Genomic DNA, 14137 nt, shown 5'->3' with positions numbered 1-14137 from the left:
GGCACAACCAGTGCTGTAGGCCCACTAATAGAATTTGATTTATAGGCCCTGGGCACCTCTAGTGCACTGTACTAGGGACTTACTAATAAATCAAATATGCTGATCATGGATAAGCCAATTACATACACATTTTGTAAAGGAGCACTTGCACTTTAGCACTGGTTAGCAGTAAAATCAGAGTCCCACACACATCAACAACCTGGGGAACAAAGGCAAAAAGTTAAGGGAGACCACGCCAAGGATGAAAAGTCTAATAGCGCTGCACTGAGGACAGGCCAAGTTCCCAGATGCCCTGGAGGCAGTGAATTATGTTTAATAGGGTACACTGTGTCTCTGTACAACCAGTGCACCTAGTTAAAGGTGTGCTGTGGTGCAAACCGCAGCAGTGTGCACTGTCTATAATACAGCCATATCGTTTTATATGTTTATTTGTAACGGTGGTGAAAATAATTTGTGACTGTGATGGGTGTGGTATCTCAGCTATGGCATTTATGAAGTAAGGGTTTTACACCTGGAGGAGGACAACTAGATTATAGTGGCAATTGGCTCTCATAAATGCAGAAACACTTAGGGGCTGATTCTGACTGTGGCGGGCGGCGGAGGCCGCCTGCCACAGTCCCGCCGACAAATGACCGCACCGCGGTCAAAAGACCGCGGCGGCCATTCACACATTTCCGCTGGGCCGGCGGGCGCTCTCCAAAAGAGCGCCCGCCGGCCCAGCGGAAATGCCCCTGCAACGAGGATGCCGGCTCCGAATGGAGCCGGCGGAGTTGCAGGGGTGCGACGGGTGCAGCTGCACCCGTCGCGTATTTCAGTGTCTGCTTTGCAGACACTGAAATACTTTGCGGGGCCCTCTTACGGGGGCCCCTGCAGTGCCCATGCCATTGGCATGGGCACTGCAGGGGCCCCCAGGGGCCCCGCGGCACCCCCTACCGCCATCCTGTTCCTGGCGGGAGACCCGCCAGGAACAGGATGGCGGTAGGGGGTGTCAGAATCCCCATGGCGGCGGAGCGTGCTCCGCCGCCATGGAGGATTCCCCCGAGCAGCGGAAAGTCGGCGGGAGACCGCCGACTTTCCGCTTCTGACCGCGGCTGAACCGCCGCGGTCAGAATGCTCGAGGGAGCACCGTCAGCCTGTTGCCGGTGCTCCCGTGGTCGGTGACCCTGGCGGTCACCGGCCGCCAGGGTCAGAATGACCCCCTTAGAGTCTTGTCACCACAGATTTTAGGATTACATAGAAAAAATGGACTGAGGGGACATATTGAGAAAGGAAGAACATTTAAAACAAACTGTGCAATGTGAAGCATTTAAGATTAAATGATACATAATATATTCTCATTTTGTCTTTGGTCCCATAATTTCCACCTATGTTTCCAGTGAAGGTCCTTTTTCACTGTAAACATTGGCCCTAGAGGGTTTCTTGCCCTAAGTAAAAATGCAAAGGGGTTCCCCCTCAACACCCTCTAAACCTTCTAGGTCCCAGCATTCAGATGCACGTACAGTCACTACCTTGAAAAATATTGATCACACTAAGTTTCCATTGGTTTATGACTTCCTGTCAGACTAGCAGACATGGCCCACTATGCAACTAGTGGTCATTATATACATGCATTATTATGCTGGTCACAAAGAAATCAAGAGGACATAAGAACTTTGGGTCAAATGTATGAAAGGATTTTGCAGTACCAAATCCTGCAATTCACAAAATTACAGGATTACAGTGCAAAATGATTGTTTTGTTATGCACTAAACTCCCTTTGCATTTCAGAAAGAAAAGCCTTTACTGAACCACAAAAGGGATTTTGCGGCTAATTTTGAATCATAATTAGGAGAGTCATGAAAGGAGTGATCCTTCCTCAGTGTGCAGCTCAATGAGATGTGATGTATTAGTGGTATGCAACCACAATTGTTGTTGCAAACCACTGAACAGTTACACACACCTCTAAGAAGGTGGTAACTGTGATAAAAAAAGAAGATTATCTCTTATAGAGTAAATTCTCCATGGAAGCCGTGTCTGGTGGCTTCAAAAGGATAGAGTGGTGCAGAGTACTTCCCAAAAATGTATCTCCATTAGGGCAACATTTTAATTTTTAAAACAGCACCATCTCCTCTCAAAAAATTGGGCTACTTAAAAAAACAAAACCTCTTTTGAGAATGTAAATGCAGGGATCTTGCCTATAGGCTACTATCCGTGTGTCCATATACAACACCGGGTGTTGCAAATAACGACCTGCCTAATGAATAATCACTGCAAAGATGATTCTTTGACCTCCAAGTGGCTGAGGATGTGATGCAACCTATCGGTACACAAGTTGCATTGCAAAATTAGAGACTGATCACCAAACACTGCTAAGCAATTTACACCTACTAATTGTATTTGTTTGTACATACATCTGGCCCTTTGTAAATAGAGTGTTTACTGTGTCATGGATTGTGCATTTGACCCTTGCTAATAAGTTGTGATTATTAAAATTACTGGAGAGACATCGCTACATGATATGAGCATGTATAGATCATGACATTATTCTAAGATATGTAAGGGACTGTTGGACCTGGCCCTTCTTGCAGGGTCATCCCTAAACATTTTGCCTCCTTCCTCCTATTTTTTCTGACCTCTTGCTGTTGGCCGTAGAACTCTGAGTACTTTATCACTGCTGATCTGTGCTAAAGTGTAGGTGCTCTCCTTACTAAGTTGATATGATTGGCTTATACCTAAGGGGCACATTTAATTTACCCTTAAGTCTCTTGTACAGTGGTATCCCTATAGCCGGGGCCTGAAAATTAAATGCTTCTAGTTGGCCTGCAGCGCTGCTTGCACCACCCAATGAAGTAGCCTTTCAAGCCTGTCCCAGGCCTGCTAGCACGGGGCCTGCATGCACAGTTTTCTGCCACAGGGAACTGGCATCTAAATTTACTTGCCAGGCCCAGAACTCCCCTTTTACTACATGTAAGTCACCCCTAAGGTAGGCCCTAGCTACCCCTATAAGCAGGGTACTATGTATGTAGAAGGCAGGAAATGTGCCCAGTTGTGTGGCCTGTTCTGGTAATGACAAATAGCCTATTTGGTGTCTCACTGCTGTGAGTGCTGCCTTGCTCATAGGCTTGCATTGGAAATGGCTTGCATTATGACTAGGGTATTGTCTGATTTATGAGGAGTAGGGTAGGCATGTTTGGTATGGTTGTAATGGTAGTGGGAAATGCAGCTTACTGGTATAGGTAGATTGTTATAGGTGGATTTTTTATTACCATTATAGAAATACCACTTCTAGAAAGTGATCATTTCTCTGTGCATATGACTGGTGTTTTGCAGCTTGACTCCAATCCACATCTGGGCAGAGTGACAGCTGGGCTTTTTGCATACTTTTCAGACAGCCTGTACACAGGAAGGGTGAAGGTGTCACAGAGGTGCATCTACATATTGAATGGTCTTCTTAGGCTGAGACAAGGGGAGGTGGGGCACACCTGCATTTGTCAAGGCTGTGCCCTGGCCTCACACAAAGTGCTCGTTTTCCCCAAACTGATGTCTAGAGCCTGTGCTGGAGGAGAGCGCGGACACTCCTAGAACCGATTGGAACTGGTTGGAACCCTTTCTCCTTCTCCTCCTCTTTGTTAACACTGTGCAAAACTGAGTATAAGTACAGGGGGTTCCATACCTGGAGCTGGACACAAAATGCTGCTTGAGGGACTCACCAGGAACCTCCATGGACTGCTGCTGCTGTGCTGACCTGTGAAATGCTGGGTCGCTAGGAGGAACTGCCACTGTCTGCATCCCCTTTGTGCAGACCTGTTGCTGGACCCTACCACCCTTTGCTCCACCTTGTGTCCCAAGAGGCTGGGTGTTGTTGCCCCTGTCCTCTGCAAACTGTAAGCTTTCCAGCATAAGGAGCGTTTTTTGGGCGGATTGCTGGAGTGCTGAAGCCCCTGTGCCTTAGGAGCACCTCATCCTGAATTGTTGCAGCGCTTACAGAGTGTGCTGTATTTTCCTGTGACTGAGCACTCGAAGAGTGCTCTCTGTGATAATAGGAGAAAAAGAGGTCACCGTCGTGACCCAGACATTCGTGGTAGTCAAACATGTTTGAGAGGCACTGTTTCCTGTGCCTCTGGGGCACCAAAGAACAAAATCCGGAGCAAGAGCACTCCTAGCGGTGCCCCCATAGCGAAGCGTTCTACGTAGAGCACCGGCGAGGCACCAACCGGACCAGATTGCTGCCAGGCTTCACTGCTGCGGCCCACGAAGGCTACAACAAGACTTGCGCACTTCATCGGGTGCATGGTGCCGTCTGGGTGGGAAGGAGGCCTCATCGGAGGCTCCCCGCTCCACCGAGGCCCCAGAGAAGTCATGGGCAGGACGGGTGGGGAGGAGGCCTCGCTGGAGGCTCCCCGCCCCACCGGGCCACCACAACTTTACAGGAGTCGTGGGCGGGGCAGAAGCCTCATCGGAGGCCCCTCTCACCACTAGGCCCCTTTCTTTAGTTCCCCTGTTCCCCCTGGGAGGGCTGGTCATGGCCCTGGGGGTCTGCAAGGCCTGGGAGCACCCCAGTTTGGGGGCAGGCTCCAGAAGGGGCCCCTCCATAGGAACGGAGGGGGTCATGCTGCACCCCTCCTTTTCTCTTATCAGCAATTGGCCCCCGTTTTGGTGCAGAGGACCGCTGGGGTCCCCCCACTATTTCTCCCTGAGATGAATAAGAGAAGGATCCTGTTATGGGCCGTGATGTTTCCATGGTTTGGCATGTATTCTCTGATCTTCCTTTTCATGGGCATTTATGTTGATGTGTCTTCCATCACTTGCCATGTGTTCTCTGATGTTCTGATGTTCCTGTTATGGGCGTGTATGAAAGTCTGTTCACGAGGGAATGTGCATTTTTTAGTAACATGTTTACTGTGACATTATGCCTTTCTGGTGACGTGTTTTTACCATGATATGTACATTATTTTAGTAATGTTCTCCTGACTACAGCTTATGTTGCAGAATAATGAGTAACATGTGTGTTATATGTGAGCTTTTGCAGAGTAACAGTACTGTGTAATGTTCTGACAAATGTTTGGGTAGCTGAGTATTACTGACATGTTGTGTTAGGTCTAATGATTTTGTGTACAATATAGTTTTTTTTTATATAACTTAGTGTTGTGTTTCCTTTGTGGTGGGGATAGTGTGTCACATGTGTTGTATGTGTTGTGCAAACACTTTATACATTGCCTCTGGGATAGGCCTGACTGCTCATGCCAAGGTACCAAGTGGGTGTGCAGGGTTTATCTTGGGTGTGTAACTCCCTTGACTCGACTAGGGCGGGTGGGATCCGCCTGGATTAGGTGCAAACCCTAGCCAACCAGAAACCCCATTTCTAACAAGGACTTATTCAATCTAGAAAATAGGGGATTTCATAATTAATTACTTACTTACCCACAGCATCTGTGCATGCCTTGATAGTGCTTAGACATTTATTTATTTATTTTTCTATATACATATATATTAGATTTTAAGTTTCTATATTGGGCTACAAGCCATTGGGGGCAGCCTCAGCACGCCCTGTAGTAGATGACATCAGTATTGACCAGCAAGTGAACAAAATAATATGTTGTGAGGTGAAGATACAAGAGCCTTGGGAAGAGTCAGAGGATGGGCCAAAGATAAAGTGACTGGTTTCAGGTGAGGAACCAACAGGCCCAGGTTTCAGAATGTCTGGAGGCTAGTTGTATTGAAGCAAGTCTCAGGTCCAACATAAATAAGCAGTTTTTAATAGCTTCCTGAATTTATGAACGTCAATTTCCTGTCTAGGATATAATGGGAGTGAGTTTCATTGTGAGGGTCCTTTTGTATGTAGGGACCTTCCGCCAAATGTCTTGAGATAAAATCAGCGGATTGAGAATAGTTTCTGGCTTATGGATGTAGGTTTTCCACCAGATGGTATGGAATCAATAACTTGGACAAGTGTTACGGCACCTGCTGTGTGGAGCTTATTGGATGAAGCAGAGTGCCTTGAAATTTGCTCTGACATTTACAGGAAGCTTGTGAAGGACTTTATGAGTACATGTGATTTGTTTGTAGAGATTTAGCATGTGCAGTAGCCAGACAGATAGTTTTGAGTCCTTTGGAGTATGGCAATTGATTTTTTGGGCAGACTGATGTACAAGCTGTTGCAATAATTAAAACAAGAGTGCAGAACTGTGAGGATAATAGACATTTAATTTGGGAGGAGGAATGGAAGAACACCACACAGCATACTGATTTGACGAAAGACAGGTTTAGTTATGACATGCATGTGTTGCATGAAAGGGAACTTTCTATCAAATAAGATTCTAAGGTTATGGAAGAGTGTCTTGTGACTGTGTCCAAGTGAATGGTAAATGGTGATTGAAAGAAATGTGGTTTTTGGTTGATTAGGGTAGGTACCCTAGTCAATCACCAACTACAATCCTTGTCAGGGTAAGGCAAAGCAAGCTGCAAATTAACCTGAGTTCAACCCCCTGGTAGCTTGGCACAGAGCAATCAGGCTTAAATTAGAGGCAATGTGTAAAGTATTGTACAGCGCGTCAAACAGTAACACAGTGAAAACACACCACAAAAGTAGCCCAGAGCAGAGTTAGAAAACAAGAGTAGTTTTTAATAAATGGAACAAGGCCAGAACGACAAAGATACAATTAGTACAACTGGAGATATTGAATTTTGGAGTCTGTAAAGAAGATATTGCCAAAAGGTGTAAAGGGCTAACTGTGAAAATCTGGTCGTGCCAGGCCAGGCCAAAGTCCCCTGCTACAGGAACTCAGTTAACCCAGCTGAACAAAAGTACCTTTAATCCTGGATTGCAGAGCATTGCATGGATCCGCAGCAAAGATGTGTCCCGCAGTCGAGGAGATGAGTCTGTTCCGAGATATGGTGAGGCTGCGGTGCAAGGTCCTCTTCCGTCAATGTCGAGGATCCCATAGACAGGGTTTGCGATGCTAAATCCAGTGTCGATGATGCAACACGCATTTGGGGTGATGCATCGATTCTGATGAGCTGTGAGGCTGTGGTGCAGAGTGCGGCATCATCGTCGAGGCTGCCGTCGATGAGAGATGCGAGATCCTGTGCCTTAGGTCCACTTCCAAAGATCCAGGACCGAGGTGGCACTATTTGGCAAGGCAGACTAACAGATGGCAGAGTCCAGGTGCAGATGCAAGGTTGTAGGAAGTCTGTTATGTCCCTGAGGCTTCAGATCACGAGGCCTGCCAACCTGCCCTTGTAGTCACTCTGGGTTCTAGGTTCAGTAGATTCAGTTCAGATCTTCTCACCCAGGCAAAAGGTCAGCACTTAGCTGTTCAGAACAGCAGGTAGAAATCAGCAGAGTGCAATCCAGCAGAGTAGCAGTCCTTTAGCAGTACAGCAGCCCTTCTTCCTGGTAGAGTATCCATCGGCCCAGGAGTGTACTGAAGCGGTGGTGTATGAGGTCTATCTTTTATACCCTGTACCCTATTCTGGAAGATGAAAGAAGCTTCTAGACAGTGGCTTTGAATTGGAAGGAATTACCTGTCTCCCCTTCCCTGGCTCCAAGCTGGCTGGAGTGACAATGCAGGGTTGGTAGACTCTCTGTGTTCTGATAGGACACAGCCTATTGAGGTGTAAGTGAGGCTGTGTCCAACATCTCCCTCCCATTCTGCCAGAGAAGGTCCATCAAGTCACACCTAAGCTGTCTAGGAGGGATACACAAATACACAAAGTCCAACTGCCAACTACACCCACTCATGTGGCATGGGACAGGCTGTAGGAACCACACTGGTAAGGCAAGAAAAAACCAACATTCTAAACGTGGCATTTCCAGAATTGCAATTTAAAATCTGATTGCACCATAAATTAGGATTATAAATTGTGATTCCAGAGACACCAAACTGGAAGGGATTATCTTTTCCAATTGGGATATTACACTTAAAATGTAATATGGCAGGTCCAGCATTATGCAATGGGAAAGATAAGCCTTGCAACAGTGAAAAAAGCATTTGAGAGTTTTTTACTACCAGGACATGTAAAACATAAAAGTACATGCCCTACGTTTTAAATACATTGCATCCTGCATCTGTGCCATCCAGGGCCTACACTACATGTTCTTATATGTATTAAAAAATAAGATTTGGACATGGCAAAAGACTTATTTTGACACATTCTAATGGCAGTTTAAACATGCACATACAGGGTCTTCGATGGGCACATGTACTGCACTTTACTAGGTACTTATTTGTGGTTAGAAGCGGTTAAATGTGCAGAGTCGGGAAACCAGCAAAAACAAGGTCAGAAAAAGTGGAGGAAGCAGGCAAAAAGTGGGGGGATGTCTTCCTTAAGGCTTGCAGGTCTAACAGTAATGGTTAGTTAGCCATCTCCTTGAGGAGGATCTTAGTTTGCCCCTATTCCAATAAACCAGGTTTCCTGCATCTGGTGATAAACATGTGCGAGTGAATATAACGCAGTGGATTGGTTGCAAGTTTTTCTTCAATCTTGTGATGGATTTACCAGGTTCGGACTGGAAAACAAATGATGTATGGGTATTTTGCATTGTATGGGAGATTGCATGGATGCATGGATTTGTGTTTACAGTGGCATTATTTGTGGTGATGTCAAGGAAATCAACAGTAAAAACGGACTCACTTGGCCATAAAACAGGCCCACAATCTGTTGCAAAACTGGCCCACACACTGATCTGTCAGACCAGCCCATTGCACAGTACCTGATTGTCTACAGGCCTGTGCGATGCTGGGAGCTGCATGTGATTCACTCAAATGTGATATCCGACAGCATATGACTTTAGAAGTTATGTTGAGAGCATAAATGGAGATTTTGAAAAGTGTTCTTGGTCAATCTGGAGAAGAGAAGCCAGTTTGATTTGCTGTGACTGATTGGGTAGAAAGTAGGTAAACCAGGTAAGCGCAGTGTTGCAGGACTAATTCAGCCAATAAGTCTAGGAGCATTCATGCATTGATACTGACTGATGAATAAAACGCAGGTAATATTTTCTTCTGCAAAACAAAACATTACGATAAATGTTTACAAGATGTATTTAATGAAAGTGTTTTTTTATTTTAGGAAAAACATGCATGTGTGCATTAGCCACACTATTTTTTTGAAAATCTTCCTAAGCCAATAGTTCCAGGACAGGATAGGAAACAACAACAAGTGGCTATTTTAAAGATGCACCCTAATAGGGCAGTCGCCACAAACTGTGTTTGTACTTCAACCTCTCACGTCCACTGCCTCATTACAGTGCAGGAGATAAGGTTTTCTGCCTTTGGGGCTGTCATCAGGAAATCATTCTCAGCTGACCTAGTGCTAGGTAGGATGTTGGAGGGCTGGTGGTAAATATGGCAGCCTGTCCAACATCCTTTGCGCTGGTGTTTTTCTCTGTTTGAGTCTGCCTTGAAATCCATTTTAGTCCCAGACAAGGAAACACCTCCAGACAAATAAAGGGCATATTAATGAGCCCCTAGCGCCAACTTAGCACCGCCATAGTGTTGTATTTTTTATGCTAAGGTGGCTTTTTCCATCCACCATATTTACAAAGTGGCGCAGTGCATGCATTGCGCCACTTTGCAAACCCTTGCGCCACATTAAACCTGCACCAGGTATAATGTATGCAAAGGGAGGGGGTGTTCCAGCACTAGGAGGCCCGCAAAAATGTGCAGTGAAATTTAACAGATTTCACTGCGCCATTCTTGGCATCATTTTTAGTGCCTGATCAGAGCAGGTGTTAAAATGACGCTCCCATAGAAACCTACTTTGCTACACTAGCATCAAAATGTTTTACACTAGTGTCGGAAAGCACCACAATAGTGTCAAAACGTTTGACACTATTGTGCTAACGACCACCATGATGCTGTTAGGTGCCGGTAAGGGGGTGCAGAAAAAATGGCACATCCGCTCTGATGTGCCACTTTTTTTTTTTAAATATGGGCCTAAAACTGTTTACAGCTGAGACCTAAAACACCTCCAAGACAACAAGAAAGCAGTTCTATCAAGAACTAAACATAACACAGTACCTGCAGAGTCAATCATAACCATCAGCTGACTACTTTTGCCTCACACTCACAATGATTCCTCCAGCACACTGCTAGGCGCTGCAACCCAAAAAAGATAAGAACCAGATCGCCCCCCACATACGTTCACAAGAAGTACAACACTTTTACAACCACACACTCACCCATGGCACAGTCTACTACTTGTCCGATTAGGTGCTTCTGCGCCCTGCAATGGAACTAGAGGGTATGGAGCTGTATATAAATGTTGCAATACGATATAATGCCATACTTGCTTGTAAACGTAACAAAACACTGCGCAGGCCAGAGCCAGCATTAATCAGACTCTTCTTGTCTCTCAGTAGCGGCCGCGGATATCTCCTGTAATCTCGAGTTTTACACACAGTGCAACGGAAAAGCAGAAATTTGGTGTAACGCCACCAGTGTGATAGAGGCTGTGAGGATCTCCACAAATGAATCAGATGTTACTGTGGTCGACTTGAACGAGGGACAGAATTATAGCAATGATCCGAGAATATGGGTGGAGATCCCTGCATCTGCACCACAAGGCGTCTCCAAAGCAGTGATCTATATGAGCAATATCTCCTTCTCCGACACCTATCGATATCGATTGTACGTGAAAGTACAAAACGGGTTTTTGGGCCCTAACTACATTACACCTACTATCATAGGTGAGTGCAGATATTATCATTTTATGGTAATTTACAAAAAAAACATTTTTTTTAATTTAATGGAAATAAAGTTATAAATGTTGCTATCTATATTCGAAATAAATGACCATTTCTTTTGATATTTGGCCAAAAGGCAATATAGTTTACAGTGTTTTATATGGAGGCTCACATATACTCTGTCTCTCATATTTCAGGATATCCCTTTACTAGCTGTTTCACCCACATTGAGATGTGAAAAAAGGAATATAAAAATGAAGAAATATAAAATTTTTATCTCAAAACAATAGCTCTCTAATTATGTTATGAAAGCATTGGAAGAGATACCCATCATGATAGGCCTCTATGTCTCCTAGTGTTTAAATCCATTCATGTGTTCACACTCCTATCTTGCACAAACCATCCCTCACTCAACACCTACTTGCCTCTTCCTATTACAAACCCAACATCTTCTCAAGTCCACCAAACCTATTTATGCCATATCATAATACAGTTTGTTTTCTCTCCTAGTTACACTCTCTCTCAGCTGACCTTAGATTGGCATCCTAACCTAGCACATTCAGTGTGACCCTCAAACACAGGCTACTTGAACTCAAGGCACCATCCCTTCAGCCTCAACTCATTCCTCCAGCAAACACCATCTTGTACACCCTCCTGCACCATCCAACCACTAAGAAGCTCTGTCAAAGCCAATAGGTCTGGTGTCGTTCGCTAGTCTGCTGGTAATTCTTGTTTTGTTTTGTCATGATTTTTCCAAACTTTATTGTTTGGGAAGCTGCCAGGCATTCATCAATTTAAAAAAAAAAACACATTACCATAGAACTCCCTGGCACTGTGAGGATGTGCTCCCTTTGGTTGGGGATGGATTCTTCATGAAAGGGCAGAATTCCATAACTCAAAGTGAATACAGCCAATGGCTATAGGGGGCTGATGCATTGCGCCTTGATGCAAGCTCGGTGGGTTGGAGAAAAATTTGAATGATACAAAACAGACAAGTGGATGAAGTGGGGCTGAAAACCTCTATAAGTAACTCTGACATACACATAAGTTTAGTAAAATCAAAAGGTCTTGGCTAACATGGACCTAAAAACCCACCTGTCCTGCCACTTGCTGCAAGCCTTTTGCCTGTGAGAAAGAAAGAAACAAACAAAGACACAAAGAAACATTCAAAGATAGAAAGAAAAAAATAAGGAAATAAATTTAAAGATAGAAAGAAAAAATGAAGGAAAGAAAGCAAAAGAAATGAATGAAAGGAAAGAGAAAAAGAAAAAAAGGGAAAGAATGAAAAAAGGAAAGCAACACGGATAGGAAGAAGGAAATAGGAAGGAAGGAAATAAGGAGAGCTGTTCACACTCTATAAGTATCCGTTTCTAACTGGTGCTCATCTGTAATAAAACCATTAATGTCATTTCAAGGTGCTTCCCATTTATTGGGTACTTATCTTAAGTATTGTCGAGACCTACGTGTAATACTGTGCCCTGTCTGCATCAAACCTCAGATAACAGTGAGCTGCACATTTAAGGGTGCCAAGAGCCCCTTGTAGCATTATTATGACTGTCTCTATAAATCTGAATTCTACTCAATTTGGTACCATGTTGCCCTTCTGCCTATAACCACTGTTGGCACTGCTGAGTCAAAGTCCATTCCATGATGTCCATTGTAGTGCCTTCGAGGATTACAAAGCATCGATTCTCACATGGACAAGGCCACTCCCACATACAGGCTATATCTTGTACTTTCTAAGCCTATTTAAAAAGATCAGCATTTTATGTTCTTGCTTGACAGGTAACACGACGTTTCCAAGACCACTAGCTTTAGGAAGCAGCATACAGAAAGACAAAATTAGGTGCTTGGAGGTTACTTTTCCTAGAGCATTTGACTACATATCCACCATCATTCATAACATAGGAAAATACTGCCAGACTCACTTTCAGTTACAAGAAATATGAATGAGAGAGGGGATTACAAGGAAATTGATTCCTGCTCCATTGAAATACTAATGAGAGTAACAAAGACTAGTGCATTTCAACAGATATACTTCACACAACAGTATGAATGTGAATATAGAGAAGTTAATTAAAGAACCAGAATAAACATCTCCTCTCCCCACAAGAGAGCTAAGACCTCGGTTCAGTTAAAGGGTTCAACACATGACATCAGGAGTCAAAAGATTGTTGACATCTACTCATTCGTGATCGAGCTATGACATTTTAAGTAAAATGATATTAATCTATACTGGAAACAGATAGATTTAATTTGTGGGCATAGATGGAGGACACTGCAATTCTATGCCATCTATAATTTATGTTACAAGGACCTCAAAGCTATTTGGCATATTCCTCTGACGTAGTAGACAAAACTTGACAGCTATCTCATCCGCCGTGTTACAAGTCCCATGGGATACCTGTTATATGCTGGACTGGATATCCATCACATTTGTGATGGAGTAACCCGTCCTCCAAATTTTAAATTGGGCTCAAATCAGGATTTCACCTTTATATCTACTCCAGAGTATTGTAGTACCAATATATCATGGACAAAATATCAATGATTAAAATAGCGACACAGTAAGTATATAGGTAAGTATAGGGTTACTTCCCTCCACGCATATGTACCTTGAGGATATGTTTAACGTCAGGGTACATAGATGTGGATATAAGAATAGTGAATCTATACTTACCTATATGCACTTCTGGTATTTTGATCCTCAGTGTTTTGGCCACAATCGTTTGGTAGCATTATGTTTCTGTAGCACATGTCCTGACATACAACCAACTAAATCATGTAAATGTATTTGACTATTGTTTAAAACATTCACTATTTTTCCGATAGGCACATTTTTGTATATAATTACTGTTCAGCTGCTACTAGTTAAAAAATGAATGTAAGAACTATGTTATAGTCAACTCAGATAACTAATTCCTAGATTGGCAACAATACACTGATATAATTAAAATGAAGCCAAGCACTTCAATTAGTGAGACCTCGTTTTCAGTTATGGTTTCCTCCATCTCTACACGTTGCTAGTGTGTAGTTCAGTGAAATCTCTCTGATAGGTATTGCATGTGTATGGGTTGGGCCTGGCATCATTACTTTTGGGACCAGTTTTGAATCCAGATCTTATTAATGCTGATTCCTATTTTTATTTTAAAAGGTTTTTGTGCTCCTCAGATCTTTGCAAATGAGGAGAAGCAGGAGATTGTCTGCAAGGTCAATGGAAATGGCAATGGAGGGATTTTAGAATGGTCTGACAGCAATCAGAATATCTGGACAAAAAGCAAAGCCAACTGGGTGGCAGTAGATGGCATTGTCACTCTCACCAGCATCATTACATTTGATCCAACTTCCAACAAAGACTACTGCTGTCGTGTCACCTACGCGAATCAAGAAGAAACAGCAGGACCAGTCTGCCTGTCTTCATCTAGAGTTGAACCTTCATTGTCCTTCCCTTCAGGTGATTTTTGTTTAGTGGTT

General features: G+C 43.9%; 1 protein-coding gene across 5 annotated transcripts in view; it reads left to right on the top strand.

Moving 5' to 3' along the window:
- LOC138246071 (uncharacterized) overlaps positions 1–14137 on the top strand; it is a 308358-nt gene that overhangs the window by 246093 nt on the left and 48128 nt on the right. For 3 of the 5 annotated variants that reach the window (XM_069200275.1, XM_069200273.1, XM_069200277.1), the window contains 2 exons: positions 10337–10666; positions 13818–14117. In XM_069200275.1, the coding sequence (XP_069056376.1) occupies positions 10337–10666; positions 13818–14117 (630 nt within the window). The remainder of the gene's footprint in view (positions 1–10336; positions 10667–13817; positions 14118–14137) is intronic. The other 2 variants (XM_069200274.1, XM_069200278.1) reach the window with 1 other exon arrangement.

Source organism: Pleurodeles waltl, chromosome 7 (assembly GCF_031143425.1).
Source record: "Pleurodeles waltl isolate 20211129_DDA chromosome 7, aPleWal1.hap1.20221129, whole genome shotgun sequence".
Lineage (NCBI taxonomy): Eukaryota > Metazoa > Chordata > Amphibia > Caudata > Salamandridae > Pleurodeles > Pleurodeles waltl.
The sequence above is the reverse complement of the archived record's forward strand: the minus strand, read 5'-3'. Positions and strand labels throughout refer to the sequence as shown.